The sequence below is a fragment of the Populus trichocarpa genome, chromosome 6 (assembly GCF_000002775.5).
Source record: "Populus trichocarpa isolate Nisqually-1 chromosome 6, P.trichocarpa_v4.1, whole genome shotgun sequence".
Lineage (NCBI taxonomy): Eukaryota > Viridiplantae > Streptophyta > Magnoliopsida > Malpighiales > Salicaceae > Populus > Populus trichocarpa.
The window spans coordinates 23,654,912-23,672,333 of NC_037290.2; the positions used below are offsets into that span (position 1 = coordinate 23,654,912).

A 17,422-nucleotide genomic window follows, 5' to 3' on the forward strand; every position below is an offset into this window, starting at 1 on the left:
AGACTAAATCTGGCATATGAAAAAAAAAATCAAATGATGATGAAATTGAAAAAAAAAATTCAATTCTAAAAATTATTTAATATAAAAAGAAAAGTAATCAAAAGAATATGAACCAAATATGAATGAAAAAAATTAAAAAACTGCTTTAAAAAATTAGAGGGTCAGTCTTGAAAATTAAAAAGGTTAGAGAAAATAAGAGGAGAAAAGGTCGTTGGCACCACACTAAAGGTTCGTAGACCACATACGTTGCATAAGAATTAAATGGATGTTGAATGATTGAACAAAAAAAAAAAGGGCTTAAAGAAAGAAATAAAATGAAGAAACAAACTTAGACAAATCTTCTATAACATAGATAACTCTTTCAGACTCACAACCCGTGAAATTCTATACTTAGACTCAAACAAAAAGCATAATTCTCAGCCAATTTAATATTGAAAGATTAAATAAAAAAATATTAATTTTAAAAAATTACCAAAGTAAAAAAAAAATAACAATCAAAATAATAAAGATTAAATCTAATAAAAAAAAGAAGGATAAAATAGTAAAAAATATTCAACTTTAAAAATTATCTCGGGTAAAACAAAAACAATTAAAAAAATATGGACTAAATATGACATATAGAAAAATCAAAGGAGAAAAAAAAATGGAAAAGGTTATAACTTTACAAAAGAAATAGTAATCAAGAAAACATGAATCAAACATAAATAAAAAATAAATTGAAGGACTGTTTTAAAACTTTTGAGGGTCATGCGAGATGATCGAGGAGGAGAGAGAGAGAAAAAAGAAAACGTCATTGGCGCCAAATAGAAGAACATTGCTATATGCACCATAAAAAAATAGAGGGGTTATCGAGATGATTCAAACGCTACTTTGAAAACCAGCATTTAGACTTCAAATGACACCTCATGCACCATCCATAGAGTATGGCCACCGCCCACACGCCAACCACCTTTCTTTGATAATATTTATGTTTGTTAAATTACCAGTAAAGAAACCCATTATAACAAAACAAAAAAAAACATGAATGAAAAGATAAAAGGCCCTGAATGCAAGTTAAAGAAATTTTGATTTCATAGGTTATTCAGTCATTTTACCTTGTTTAAATTTAAAAAAAGAAAAAAACCCCTTAACCTATATTTAATATTTTGTGCTTTTAAGGATAATACACGATAATTGAACAAAAAGTTATTAAAATAAAAATAAAAAATTATAATAATATTCAAAAACCATGTAAAAAATAAAAAGTAAATGAATCTGATAAATGTTTTTTGAAGTGTAGAAAAAAAGAAGCGAAAAACATGCGAGTAGCAGGTCAAGCCTGTGTGTCTGATCCTATTTTATTAACCCGCGATCTAGGATAACATAAGTGGAAGAAAAATGAAAAAAACAACCAGAAAATCAAGTCTCAACAAAGCTAATTTCAAAAGATAAAATTGATTTTTTTAAAAGAAACATGAAAAGTAAAAACTCAAGCGGATTCACTCTACCAAGCTATCATAAGCTCTTTTTGGATGTGTTTTTTTAATATTTTTCAGGGTCTTGGAAAGCATAAATTTAGAGCATGTTTGAGAGTATGGTTGCAATTGCTTTTCATTTAAAAATGTATTAAAATAATTATTATTTTTTATTTTTTAAAAATTATTTTTGATATCAGCGCATCAAAATGATCTAAGAACACCAAAAAATATTAATTTGAAATAAAAAAATAAAAATAAAATAAATTTTTTTAAAAATATTTTTAAAACGCAAAAACAAACAGAGTCTTCAATCAAAGAAAAAGGCTGGAAAGAAAGCTTGGATTAATCTCAATCACAACAGCCCAGATAGTTTTAGATCCACGAATCCACTTCAAGACCAACCCCTGAAACCTCTAGAAGGTCTCTGCTTATTTCGGCCCCAAGCTGACGACTGGCCTGCAACAACTTTACAATATTTCATTTCAAGGAGATTTATCTCACTCTCTTTAATTAATTAATTTACGAATGCAGTAGACTTGCCATGCCAAGAATAATTTTTTCTAATTTGCACGCAAAAAGAATTTTGTATTTGGACAATTAATTCTGTAAGGCAGAAAAATATTTTTTTTAGTGTATTTAAGAGTGTAGTTGTGATTATTTTTTAAAGTGTTTTTTCATTCAGAAATACATTAAAATAATATTTTTTTTATTTTTTAAAAATTATTTTTGATATCAGCACATCAAAATAATCTGAAAACACAAAAAAATATTAATTTGAAGTAAAGAAAAAAAATAAAAAAAACTTAATTTTTTTCAAAAACGCTTTTAAAATACAAAAACAAATAAATACTTATAGCTTTGTTTTCTTAAAAAACATAAAACAACGGCTAGCGAAACCTTGATATAGTTATAATTAAGATACGATGACACATTTATTTATTTCAGTTATTCTTAGAAATATTTGCTCAATGCTTTTTATTGGAGCAAGTAATTTTTTATTTTTTTTAGTCATGGGATTTAAATTTCAAGACAATAGTGAAAATTTTAAATTATAAAATCATAGCATGAAAAACACTTAGCTATAATATCGTTGGGTAATTAGAGTATAAGACATAAATCTAATAAAAGGTTTAGATACTAAATTTTTATAATCTATCCTCTTAGATGCATTGAAGACTTATCGATTTTGATATATGTAAGAATGATTTTACTTCTAAGTTTTTAAACATAACAATTCGGATAAAAATGACTCGTGAATAAAAAAAGAAATGAATTTTTATTTATAATTTGCCTTTTATTTTGCCATTACTTGAAGACGTTGCATTTTACAATGTGCAACAAATTAAGAAGCTAAAGGAAAGAGAGAAAAAACCCTCACTGAAAAGGCAGAAGCAGAAGCTGAAAAGGTCGAGAGGGCGAATGACAGAAAGGGTAATATTAGTATATTACTCAAGAAAATGATTTATCCCGTTTTGCAATGGCTCTGAAATGAGTCTCTCTTTACCTTTTGTTTTTCATCTAAAGGTTGTTTAATAGTAAACCTTGTCAGAGGTAACTCAATTGACAAAACCTTGAGTTTGCTCTTCAATGGTTATGAATTCGAGTTTTTTCAAGACTACTTGAGACTTACATGGTCGTTAATGTCAGGGCTCGTGAAATTAGTCGAGGTACACGCAAGCTGATCCAAATACCAATGTTAATAAAAAAAATAGTATTGTAGTGATTTTTTTAAAAATAATTTTGTTCAGAAATATATTAAAATAATATATATTTTTTTATTTTTTAAAAATTATTTTTGACATCAACACATCAAAATAATAAAAAAATAATTTTAAAAAAATAAAAATAAATTTTTAAAAAACACAACTTCAACCACGTTTCAAAACATTATTTTAATATTTGAAATATGATGTCTTTTTCCCCCCGGTATATTTGCTGTTATGCAGGTGCCCTAAAATGGCTCTAGAGGCAAAGAAGCTTTTGCATCAGCAAATTGAAAATAATAGAAATAGCCAACCATGCCTTCAAAATCAGGTACGAAGGCTTACAGAAGATTTCATTTCATGATAACCACTCAAATTCAATTCTGTGAACCTTTAACCTTTCATGAAATTTCAGATAAAAATGCTCAAAGGTCAAAGCTCGAGCTTAAAGAGTTGACGCCCAAAGCACTGGGCTCCTAGGAGGGAACTTGGGCTCCCCTGGGCTACAAAGAGCTAGATTGCATTGCCTTAGATCCAGCTCATTATCCTCACACACCCTTCTATTTTTTATTTTTTGAAAAATTGACAATTATATAGTTTGTTCGAGGCTCGAGTACATGCCAAACAATTGAATCTTGTTCCTTGCTTCCAAGGATTTCTTTTATTTGGATGATAGAAAATTTGCTTTTTTTTTGTGCAATTAAGTCACAGTTAGAAAATGAATTTAACTGGTCAATATATATATATATTGAAAATATGAATGGTTAAGACACCCATCCAAAAATAGAAATGCATGATAAAAATCTAGTGAATCAAATTGAGGGGGATTTAAAAATAGTTCTTTTAATTATTAAAAGAATATTGTTGACTTTTAAAAAAGAATACTGTTTGAATTTAATTAAAAAATAGCAAATTAATGTGTAAGAAGTTGTAAAGGCATGTTTTTTTCACCAACTCCTCCACCTGGTTGATTCCATGGACTGTAATTTAGCCATTTAAGACTGTGTATGACCGCCATATAAAATTGTTATCACGTAGTTAAATCTCTATAAAGTAATATTCTTGGAATTATATAAAAAATTATTAATTAATTGTGATATTATTAATTTAATTAAAATGTTTTTAAAATTTTAAATTTAAATTTAGATTAAACAAAAATATTTTTCAATCAGAGTATCAATCTCTCTTAATTATTATTTTTCTTCAAAAAACACTATTTTTTCTGGCTGGCTCACAACCAGAGATAAATATTATTTAGTAGAAACTGCAAAACCATTCTAAATTTTAAAGATCAATTTTTGTTCGGATTAAAAAATAATGAATCTAAATTATTTTGGTTTTTCAAATTTGATTTTCACAATTTTTAATTCAGTTTGAACCAAAAATCAAATAATAATTATTATTGTTATTGCTGTCGTTATCATCGTAAAAAAAAAAATGAAAATCTTAAATACTTAAAAAAACTTCATCAATTATCAATTACCAAGAACTATTTCTATAATTGTGGCCATAGGGATTTCAGGATTGAGATTGTGATTTTTATAAATTGCGTTTGATACTTTATTTGGGTAAGTGTATTTTAATTGCTAAATTGAGATTATGAATTAATATCAATGCACATAACAAGTCAGTCTCCAATTCCAAGTTCTTTTTTATTTTGAAGCATAAATTTTATTTAGAAAAAAAAATTGTTGATTTTTTTGGCAAAACCTAAACGGAAAATTTTCAAAATCCAAACTTAAATATATCTCAGGTTAGGTTGATCAAAAACCAAACTGAAATATTTGAAACTAAGATTATATAGATGATATAGCATTTGATTATTATTTTAAAATAGAAATAATAGAAATAATAGAAACATGTTCTTTTCGCATTTCATGTTTTGAAAGTATATATAAAAATTGATTTTAAAATTATTCAATGACATTTATTTTTATATATATCTCTGTTTTCATTTCTCCAATCAAACACATTTTATTTTCATTTTTTTTTTATTTTCAAAATAATAACCAAACCCTATCTAAGACCCAATAACATCCATAAACTCAAGAAGCTAAATTTTAGAGTTTCCAGGGTTTGTTTTTATATTATTTAAATATATCCTTGATGTGTGTAGTGTGTGTATAATAATGCAAATGCATGTGTTTGCTTTGCTTTTTCTTCTCCAACAATTTTCAATCATATGCAAACATTTCCAACTCTTTCTAAATGGTTATTTTCCTCCATTTTCTTCGTAATTCCTTCTTTTTTTCCACACCATCACCGTGTCTAGCCCTTAAGTTAAACAGACTCTCTTTCTCTCTCTTTTATTATCACTTCTTTATCAAGTAGTGAGGTCTTTGTGAGTTTTTTCCTTCTTTGTAACCCCCTACAATTAATCCTTCACTTCATGAAACATATCTTTAATTATTGGTATTTTTTTTTATATAATCGAGGAAATATTTTGAACTTCAAACAATTTTTATAGGATATTGCAATCTATCCTAAACTAACTTCAAGGTTATAGTCTCCACCCTCCAAACATCAAGAAGCAGGCATTCAATTCTGTGCCATAGCCATACGAAAGGTGCTGGGAAGTGTTGAATATTCTCATTATTATCGAACCACCTTCTCTTGTTGGTGTCTGAAAAGTGTCAAAGAACCATCTCAACCTAATAGCTTAAGCTGTTAGGTGAGGTCCCAAGATATGAATTATATTATTCTCTAACACACCCCCTCAAGTGAAAGCCCTTTGGGCTTAAAACTTGCACATGCCTACTTTACCTTGTGCTTAATTTTTATCAAATAAATGGGGATTGTGAGATTCGAACTCGTGATCGCTTGGTCATCAAGGCTCTGATATCATGTCAAAGAACCATCTCAATCTAATAACTTAAGCTGTTAGGTCAAGATACGTGTATTATTCTCTAACAAAAAGCACCTTTCATTGCACAACTAATTATTGGTCTCAAAGTATAAGCGCGTTAGGCGTGGGGGAGAGAAGAAAGAATTTTATGGCTAGCTAGAGATCAATTCAAGATGATTCACCGGATTCCTGACGTCTAATAATGCTTGAAGCTCCGGCATCATGAAATACATTCATATCATGCATGACTAGCAAACTAGGGAAAGTGACATTACAAATAAAAGTCATTGACCTAGAAAACAAATGCGTGCTATATATATAAAGTTGTCATTACAATTGCACGAACCATATGATGCCTCCATGAACGGAAAATAAAAAAGGAAAGAAAGAAATCAAAGTGGGGGACCATGGCTGGCTAGATACAATATTATGCTAATACAAAACTATCAATGTCGTTATTTTACTACCTACTTGCTTCAAGATTTTGAAAAATTTATCCAAGTTCAATGATGGCTTTATATACAGTAATTTAAGTCTTGAGGTTGTCTTTTTCAAAAGATAATCCATTCATTGACCTGAACTAGCTCTGTAATGGAGGCAAAACTGAAAGGGACTTTCTCATTTTAATAGTAAATAACTTCGACGTTGATTAATTAGTTGAATAATTAATAAAGTTGTCCAATTCCAATATATATAATGCAAGGTATGCTATAGAATTTGATCATATGCAATATATAGAATTAGAGCAATATTACAGATATAATAAATTAGTTACCGGCTCGATCTTTCAGAATCCTAGCTAGGTTAATGAAGTAGGCCGATCTGCTCTTTCTATGGAGTAAAAAGTATATTATTGTTTGGAATTCAATCACTATCAGAAAATTAGAAAAAAAGCTACGAAAACCTCAACATAAAATACTCTATTGTCTTTCGCTGATGAGAATTACTTTGATGAAAAACTTTCACCGGTAATTCCTGATGAAACAGTGATGCAATAAAACATATATTTCATTGTTTTTTTTTGTTGATAAAATAAACTTTAATGAGATTTAAATTATAATCGCAAGTGATTAACAAAACTCTGATACCATATCAAAGAATCATCTCAATCTAAAAGTTTAAGCTATTAGATGAGACCTCAAGTGACATCTTGATTGAAACAGTATTTTTTTCTTTAACAGTATTTTCCCTCAAGTGAAAAGTTCTTTGGAATTGAAACCTACACGTGTTTATATTACTTTATGTTTTATTTTTATTAAATAAAATAGTGATTGAAAGATTCGAACTCGTGACTGCTTGATTAATAAAATTTTAATACCATATTAAAGAACTTTCTCAATACAATAACTTAAGTTATTGGATTGAAATGATTTTTTAATAATTTATAGCTATATAAGTAATTTGTTTATCTGAGAACAAAGACTGGTGTTTCACCTTTTCAAGCATTCGGTGTTCAAGACTTCGAATTATAGTAGAATCCTGGTTAAATTGTTGCTTTGAAAAAATCTCTCTCCCCTTCAATATATGACTGCATTTGTTTGGATCATTTTTGCATAACATTGGCCAAGATGTCATTTCCCTTCCTGTTTATATATATACTTTTTTTTTTCTATAATGCAAGTCAATCAGGTGAATGTTACTTGATTTCTTTGGCACCAAAGCCTTAATTGTTGGCATAATAAGAGCAATCAGGCCTCAATCAACGTAATTTCTCTAATTTTATTTCTTTTCTTGTCTGAGCAATGTACTGATGCATGCTATACATGAATTACATGGAATGACAGGATACAAGTTTTACATTTCCTTTGACAGTAAGGTCCTAAATTGTTCCCTTTTTTTTTTTGCAAATAATTTCTTCTTTGGTTGCTAATAAGAGTGGTAACAATGACAATGCGATGAAAACTCAATTTCTGAATTTTTTTTATTAACGTGGGTGTCCGGATCAGTTTGTGCTCACCTCGACTAATCCCACGGGTCCTGAAATTAACGACGATGTAAACTTCCAATAACTATCATATTAGCAATTATAGGATATTAGCCATTATAATACTCGAACCTGAAATAGAGAAAGCAATCAATTTCTGAACCTTGTTCAATGCCGTGTAGGCACTGAAAGAAACGATTCTTTCTACAGAGATGTAATCGACTGCTTACTTTGGAACTAGCTCTATTATGGAGGCTAAAACTGAAAGGGACCCTCTCATTTTAAAAGTAAATATAACTTTGACATTGATTAATTAATTGAATAATTAATAAAGTCGTCCAATTCCAATATATATAATGTAAGGTATCGATGGAACTTGACCATATGCACATTATAATAAATGTTTGTCTGCTAAAATATCTATTTCATTGCTTTGTTGTTTATTATGTTTGGGCCACACAATGTTTTTTTTTTTTAACAATAAAAATAATGGACATGAAAATACCCATATAAAATAAGAGCAATACTGCAAATATTAATAAATTAGTTACCGGCCCGGTCTCTCAGAATCCTAGCTGGGTTAACGGAGTAGGCTGATCTGCTCTTTCTATGGAGTCATAGAAAGTATAGTATTAACCATCTAGGTGGTGACCCAGTGGTAAAAACTTGGGATCAAGAGGTTTGCTCCCTCTATGGTCTCAGGTTCGAGCCCTGTGGTTACTCATATGATGGCCACTGGAGGCTTACATGGTCGTTAACTTCAGGGCCCGTGGGATTAGTCGAGGTGCGCGCAAGCTGGCCCGGACACCCACGTTAAACTAAAAAAAAAAAAAGAGTATAGTATTACTTGGAATTCAAAGCCACCTAAAGTCTAAAAGGAAGAAGAAGGGTAATTGCCCTTCGCATCTTCCAGAACATACATTTTCTCGATTGCCAAAGGCAATTTGTATCTTTGGGTCGATCCAAAGACAGAAATGTTGGATTTCTTTCTTATGATAATAACATTGATAATAAACATCGCTTGATTGGTAGAGTTTTTCAAAATCGTTTTCATAATATTTTGTCTTGATTTATCGAAAGAATCAATGGATTTTGAACTACGAAATAAAAACAATCATCTCCCATCATATTATTATAATTGAGAAAGATCATGATTCCTCGACTCCACGTTAGAAGGACTTCCATGAGAATATTATTTTAGCCTGTTTGGAAGTGTAGTTGTGGTTGTTTTTCAAAATATTTTTTGTGTCTAAATGCATTAAAATGATGTTTTTTTTATTTTTTTAAAATAATTTTTAAAATCAGTATATCAAAACGATCCAAAACATATAAATTTTTTTGAATTTTTAGAAAACGTGATTTACAAGTGCAAATGATCTGCCTTAATTTCCCTTTTTATTTTATGAAACACAAATTCGATGGAATTATGTGTTAAAATTAGCAAGTGCATGATTTCTATGTTTCTCTGCAATGTCAATGGGCTCGTAAATGTAAGGATCAACAATGTTTACATGTGTTTGTTCTCAAAGAAAAATTAATAATCTGTTGGATCCGTACTCTCGATATGGAGGAGTAATATCTCTGGTCCTCAAGGGCATAGCATGATGACAAAGAACTTGAGATCTGCATAGCAGGTTTTGAGTTCGAGTCAGGACGTGCACCTCTTGTAAGAGTCTGGGACAACCAAAGTTTTACTCACTCACTTAGGTTCACAAAATACGTTTTTTGGGGAGTGAGGTTTCCTCAATTTCAAAATAATAATAATAATAATAATAATAATCTCTGAATGTTTAGATGCTGCTGGCCTCAAGTTGAGTGTTAAGAAGAAGATCAGGGACGTCTGATCCCAATCATCCCTCCAAGTGCTTCAACAAAAACTATATACTAGTCAATATTACACCACACAAAGTTATATTATTAAGTGGACTGTGAAAAGTTTCTGTAAGAATTTAATAGAGCATTAAAAGTAACAATAAATAATTGAACTGTCCATTTCAAGGCTGGCCACATTTATGGCATCCATGTTGGCTTGTATTTTTATTTTTTAAAAAAATTTAAATTAATATTTTTTTATACATGTGTTAATATTAAAAATAAAAAAAAATTATAAAAAATATTTTAATATATTTTCAAATAAAAAACACTTTAAAAAATAATTTTTATTACCTTTCTAAACATGTTTTATATAATAAAACCGGATGCATCTAGACTGTGTTTATATATATATGTTGTGTTGATAAATATAATTGAGCAGGAGAAGGAATATTCAGCTACCTACGCATAAAGCCACCAAGAACTCGATAAAGGAAATAATGATTCAATGTCTAAAAAGTCTTAAGGTGCAAACATTAGAGGGAACAAAATGTCTGCCAGTTTTGAGGGACCCCTCAAAATAAGAAACCTTAAAACTTCTGTCCATGCTTTGAATTCTTGTGAATTTCTTATCAAGGCGGTGTGGAATAAGATTAGTCAAGAGAGCTATTGGAGGCTATATTTGGCCGCCCCATGACCAAGAGCATGCCTACGGCTCCCCACCACTAATGGCAGACGTTGAAATCTGCTTGGAATCACTTGCTTTAGCTCTTGCGTTTAAGCATAGTAAAGATTGAAAATTCAGAGTAGCGGGTAATTACTAAATTAACTCTTTCGTATAACCATAGTAAAACGTGTTCTTGTCTAGAAGAAAATTAAGCTGGCATTTAATCTGGCAAGGAAAAAATGTTCCTATACCTGGCAACTTGTCTTGATGGGAAAATTCATGAGAGGAAAATGCCGATCCAGTTTGTATGTTTAGTTCTCGATCTTGGCTGGAATGTCAAAGACACATAATCAAACTTAAAACCCAGATTAAATATGACCTTTTTTCCTGCTTGTTCTTGTATTGAAAGGGATAAACATGCATTGGATGGCTTCTCTGATTTGTTTTTGAATTAGTTTTAGGGTAGAAGGATAAAATTGCTCATCCCCGAGACTTGTTCAAATTCTCTTGCTTTGTAAAACCAAGTGACGTTATTAAACAGTACTGATTCACGTAATCACTAATCGTGCTTGAAAGAGTCTCATCTTTGAAAGGGGCAAATTGTGCTGCACATCCCATGGAAGACGATGATGCACTGTGATGACAATCAAGAGGAAATTTACAGGCATGAAGCTGCCATATGTGCGGGCGAGAGAATCTTTTATTGTTAGCGTTCGAAGGAGACGTTTTCAATGCACTGAGCTTTGAATAGGCCAGAGTCCCATGCAACTTTCGTGAACACTGACTGGCCAGCCAGAAACAGGCATACATGCTGATGCCATCGCTCGCACATTCATGTGCACCCTCCCCTTTGAGATGGTAAAACCAAAATTTGAAAACCCCTAAAGCTGACAATTCAGGGTACCTTGATTGGTAGAGAAAGAGAGTTAAAAATAGCAATAAAAACTAGATCACTTACACTGTTGTGGCATTACATTGATGTTCCTATCGTGCTACAGAAACAATTATAAAGCCCAATTCAGAGAACAAATGCTTTTCCATGCCTAAAACCTAATATCTAGACCTCATCAGTTACTTGGAAGTGATGAAAATAATCTGAGAGACCTGGGTTCAAATTACATGTGAAAGAGAAACCCACTAGCTAGCTATACTTGAAATAATCTGAGAGACCTGGGTTCAAATTACATGTGAAAGAGAAACCCACTAGCTATACTTGTCTCTTTCCGTTTCTGGGACTTTGTCAATATTGGTTAGTGACGCCTCGATTCAGTCCTTACGGCTTAATATCAACATAGCCAAAACCAGCAAAATATTGGTAGCAATTAGTGGCCACTTCACTAGCTTTGTCTTGAAGCAAAAGGCCATTGAAAAAATCACTAGGAAAACCAGGTTCGGAATCCATAAATATCCCAACATCCTCAAGACCACCGTTAGTACTAGGCACTGAGAGACCCTTGTTATCCATAGCAAGTGAAGAGGAATCTGAAATGCTCGAACCTTCTTGAGATGGAGAAACAATGTGAGTACTGTTCATTGAAAATTCAGACATGTCAATGACCCCAGGGAAACTAGAAAATTGGAATTGGTTTGGACTCAAGTTCTGGGCAGTGCTATTGATAATAGGTTCATAACCAATATCAGATAAGGCAGGCAATGTTCCTGAAATTTGAGTTAATGAATAATGATCGGAGAAGGTGACAGAACTTTCGGTTTCAGCTTTAGGGACATAAAGAATAGGAGATGTTGAGCAGGGAATGGCAGGAATATTAGCAACGTTAACGGGGGCATTGATAGGGTTGTTCTTGATTGTGAGGCTTATTTTTCCCGCAAGAATCTTCTTTTTCAATTTGGTGTTCCAGTAATTTTTCACATCGTTGTCAGTTCTTCCAGGCAGTTGAGCAGCTATGAGAGACCATCTAAACGAAACAACAAGTTGGAGTAATTAATTATGAATCAAATGGTTGCATGCCAGATATAAACAAATTCCATACAGTAAAAAAGGACCAAACGAAGCTTTGTATATATAGACAAGACACATACAATAATTATGTGGAATCGAATAAGGCTTCAACCAAAAAAAAAAAAACAAATTAAGTAGACCCGGAAACTTACCTGCTTCCCATTTGACTATAGAGAGTGCATATGATGTTGTCTTCTTCTTCAGTAAAGCCTCCATGTTTGATGTCTGGTCTGAGATAATTAAGCCATCGTAACCGGCAGCTCTTGCCGCATCGCTTAAGGCCTGCGACCGATAAGATCATAAATCAAGGTTTAGCTCTTGAATAGGTAGGAAATTGAAGGGGTTCGACTACTTACTTGGCTACACTACAAAGCAAGAAAGCATGGACAATTGGCGCATTGCCTTGCGTGCAAATCAAACATATGCAAAGAAAAGCAATTCAATATTGTAAAATTATTTCAATTATGTGTAATACAAAAGAAATTATATATGGGCTAAAGACCAATTAACTACTAAATAAATTGAGCAAATGGCCCTAATAATTGGGCTGATCAAACCTAGGAAAAGCTGCTCTATTCAAACTTGAAATGATGTAGGAAAATATGAGTAATACCCTGGAACCAGGAACCAAGATCAGTACTACAACAAGGAGTCAAACCACAGTCTGCCTTTTCTGACACAGCCACAGTACACAAGTCCAAGAAAAGAAATCAGTAGCACCGGAAAGGCTTGTTTTTTACTGAAAATGTTTGAGCAAACAGGAAAAAAAACACAGCACTAATTGTTGATGGTCAAAATGTCTGCAATTAGCACTGGAGAACAAGAATGTTAATTTGATAAGATGGAAGAGAGGAGTGGGGGAAGCAAGCAAGACGTCTTCCTGTATTATCTTTTGATGCATTTGCAATATTGTAGATGAAAATATATATGGAAATTAAATGAACACAATCCCTCTAGGCCTCTCAGCATCTGACTCGACTGATATTTAGTAATTAAGCTAAAATCCTAAATGAAAAGAAAATGAAAATTGTTGTCAGGCAAAACCAACATGTGTGTTTGTGTTCGAGAGAGAGAGAGATTACCAGCTTTTTGAGGCAAAGCAATCCAGTTACCACCAGTGCCATGAGTCTCAAGGTAGCTTTTGAGAGTGGCATCTTCCTCAGGAGACCATGGTCCTCTTTTCACGTTTGCTTTGTCACAACAAGGAGCTCTCCCCATTTCTTTTTGCTTCCAATTCACTCTTTAAGTCTTCTCCAACAACAAGCTACTTACCTACAAGCCAAGAATAGAGAAAGAGAGATAGAGAGGGAGGAGAGGGGAGGGGGAGGAGGAGAGTTGAGACACGCAAATGCCTAGGGAAAAACAGTGGGCTAGCTTCTATGGTGAAGGATATAAAGTTGGTCCAGCAGCTGATGGTACCCAGAACCTTTTAATTAGAGAAGAACCTCTTGACATTTTATGACTTCTTCTTTTTTAATTTTATTTATTGAACTTTTCTTTTCTATAATATTTTAGTTCCACCATCAGCAGGAAGCAGTCAACAACCACACCATTTGAAATGTTAACTAAACAAGACTAGGCACGTTCAAAAATATCACCACCCGCTTCCTTATAAGCTTGTATATGATTTTAATTATCGAGGTAATATTCGTAATTTAATTTAATTTAATACTACTTTAATTGGTCACAGAAAGAGTGCTTTGTCCTGGTTCACTTATATGCTTTACTTAATTCAGTTACATTCATATAAAAAGAATTCATGTGTATTTGAGATTGCGATGCAAGATAATTTTAAATTAAGTTTTTTACTTGAAAATATATTAAAATAATTTTTTATATTTGTTTTTATTTTTTACATTAACATATTAAAATCTTCAGAAAACACTAAAAAAAACATCAATTTAATATTTTTTCAAGCCAAAAACAACTAAAAACAAAAACAAAAATTGTACCACACACCCCCCATAGCATGTGAATGTTTGAGGCCAAGCCCAACAAAATAAGAGTTATAGTTAGTGTTTCATTACTGTCTTAGAATTAAAAAGATGAATATGTTTTTTTATATGCTAGAAATTTACTTTAAAATTATTCTAAATTAAATTTATTTATGTCTTAATCTTTATCTTTACAACTAAACATGTTTTTGTTATTTATATATATGTTCCTTATGTTTTTGAACACGAATCAAATGTAACCTCATCTTGTTTTTATTATGGGAAATGATTTTTGTTTTTATTACGGGAAATGATCTTTATTGACATAAAAGATAGGTTAGTTGATTAAAAATAATATAAAAAATATTTTTTTAGAATATATTAAATCTATGTGAGAGATGTTTTGAAAAGAAGAAAAAAAAGTCTCATTTTATTAATTCTCCCTTTTCGGCCATTAAAAAAATATACCATTGATGGAAAACATAATTGACATGAGAGAAATTATACAAGGTATGGTGCATTAAGAAAAACTAAAAACTAAAGGAGCTGGGCAATTTTTTTTGTCATGTTTTATTCTATCCTTTTATGTTGATCAATTTCACAATTGGATTTGATATTTTATTTCCATTTCTCTTTGTGGACTTCTCGTGTAGTAAAAAAAAACATCCCAATTTTGGATTTGTATTTGATTGTGTAAAAAATTGATTGGATTTTCCATTTTCAAAAAGATTTAAACTAGAGAGGAAAAAATTAAAAAGAAAAAAAAATGAAAGGTTGTAAAGTAAGAAGAAATAAATTACATTGTGGAATCTAAAGGACAAAGAGGAAAATAAGAGAAAAAAAAGGGAAGAAAAAATTTTCACCGGCAACATATTGTAGAGAAGTATGTTTCAAACACCACTTAAAGAGAACAAGGACACCGAGACGGTTCCAAAGACACCAAACAAGATCGTCTTTAGAGAAAGTAGGACACCACACATGTTGCTCTAAGTTGGTGGCGCTTTTTACACGTTAGCACGTGCTTCTTCTTTTTTTCACTTTAGTCGTTAATTCAATAATAACTCTTCAATTAAGCATTGAATCTCATTTAACTCTTTCAATTTAATTCTTAATCTGATAATAACTTTTCAATTATGTTTCGACTTTCATTCAATTCAATCTCTAATTCAATGATACCTCTTCAATTATGGTCTGAATCTCATCCCACCATAACCAAGCCCTTTTCTTTTAATTTAATCCTTTATTCTCTATTAAACCTTTATTTTAATATTGATTTTTATCTTATCCAAGATCAAATAAGGTCTAAATGGTCATAGAAAAGGGAGAGGAAAGAGTAGATGCCTGGCCGATTTAACTAAAAAATAAAAAATATGAAATTTTATATCAAAATGGAAAAATATTAAGCTACTGAAATTGTATAATTTGTGTGATTTATAAAGTTCAAGGACCAAAATGCATCTTTTACGAAACCTATGGCACACCATCCATATTTGGCTCTTTTCTCATTTTGATCGCTCTTTCATAAGAAATTAAAATCAACTAGTCTTCAATTAGGATTAAACCGCACCTTTTATAGTCTTATACGGTGAAAAAGCCACACCTTTTAGAGTTATACTTAAGTATCATATCACAATTTCTCATAGCATTAAGAAGGCTAAGTAATACTAAACAATTAGTCCCTCCATGCTGTGAAGTAACTTCTATGCATGATCAATACTACCTGAAATGACCTGTAATATACTAAAAGATTGTTTGTTGTAATCAAATTAATTTTTTTAGAAGTTATGAAAATTCATGGTGTTTTTGAATCATTTAACCTTTGAAAAATAAAAAATCTTTGGAAATGTCTGGCAGAAAGAAAGGGATGTTGAGGATAAATTTGGTTCTAAGAGACAACAAAATTCAACACTGTCTTTTTCTCTAAAACAAAAGGGAGAAAATTTTCTATAGCTCTAGACAGAGACAGCAAAAGTTTTAATGAATTATTTCACCCTTTATCCTCATGAACACTACAAACCAGATTCCAGTGTCTAATTGGAGAAATTAACACCATGAACACAGGGAGGATGAAGTGTCGTTCAATCTCCTTTCCAGTCTACTTGGACCTGCCCAGTGGTCCAAGTGTGCCTGGGCTAGCTTGGTCCAAGCATCGGTTACATTTTTTTTTTTTTATGATTTTATTTTTATTTGTTTTTTTATGTTTCATTTCATTTCTTTTTAATTTCTTATCTCATTTTTTGTATTGTATATGTTTTAAAAAATATTATTTCTCAATATTTTTTTTTAATTATTCAAGATGGAGAGATTTATTAATATGGGTATACGATTTTAAACTTTAAATTAAAATTCTATCTAAAATTATGAAATTTAAACAGTCTAAAAATATAGGAAAATAAATAAAATTGTAAAATATATTTCAAGCACAACCTTATCCATGGATAAAATATTTATTTTAAATATTTTATTCTCTCTCATCCATTTTAATAAGACAAAGAGAGAGAAATTTTTATCTTATTCATCAAATAAAATACATAATAGTCCAGTTTTCTAAATTTCATCCCCGTAGTTTCATTTTTTGTGTTTCATCTTTTAATTAAACACTATTTTTAAGAGTGGGATAGAAGAAAAATCAAGAAGCTTTTTATATACTATCATATACATTATTTATATTTCTTCTTTCTTTTTGAGTAACTTCTCTGTCATGATCTCAAGTCAAATCAATTTTAAAAAGTTTCTACACACATGATGTACATAGTTTGAAAATGAAGTAATAATTATTTTTTAAAATATTTTTTTATTTAAAATTACATTAAAATAATATATTTAAAAAAATTGTTTTTTATATTAATATATTAAAATAATTCAAAAATATTAAAAAATAATTTAAAAAAAACACTTTTTCAAATTTTAGCCCACCCCCTTTAGAACCCAGCACCAAAAAGGGGCTAAGCATCCACATTTTTTCCTGGTTTTGAAACTTCTCTAGTCTCTAACAAAAACCCCTTCTATGTTTTTCCCCTTCTTTCACTTTCAACCGTAAAATCATGGTTGAAACAAGCTGTCTTGTATGACTCTACAGGCCACCATACAGATGAGGGTGTTGGAAAATCTTAGCATCCT

General features: G+C 30.9%; 1 protein-coding gene across 2 annotated transcripts; it reads right to left on the reverse strand.

Annotated features, from left to right (window-relative positions):
* Positions 1 to 11,317: 11,317 nt before the first annotated feature.
* LOC7462280 (transcription factor RAX2) lies at positions 11,318 to 13,826 on the reverse strand. 2 transcript variants are annotated; one of them, XR_002982421.2, is made up of 4 exons: positions 13,451 to 13,826; positions 12,521 to 12,650; positions 11,579 to 12,324; positions 11,318 to 11,512 (listed from the first exon to the last, which is right to left on the reverse strand). XR_002982421.2 is itself a non-coding variant. In XM_002309488.4 (3 exons), the coding sequence occupies exons 1-3, from the start codon at positions 13,584 to 13,586 to the stop codon at positions 11,682 to 11,684; spliced, it is 909 nt and encodes a 302-aa protein (XP_002309524.1). In that variant the 5' UTR covers positions 13,587 to 13,826; the 3' UTR covers positions 11,318 to 11,681. The 2 variants fall into 2 exon arrangements, 1 of the variants encoding a protein (XP_002309524.1); XM_002309488.4 differs by having other exon boundaries at positions 11,318 to 12,324.
* Between the last annotated feature and the right edge of the window lie 3,596 nt (positions 13,827 to 17,422).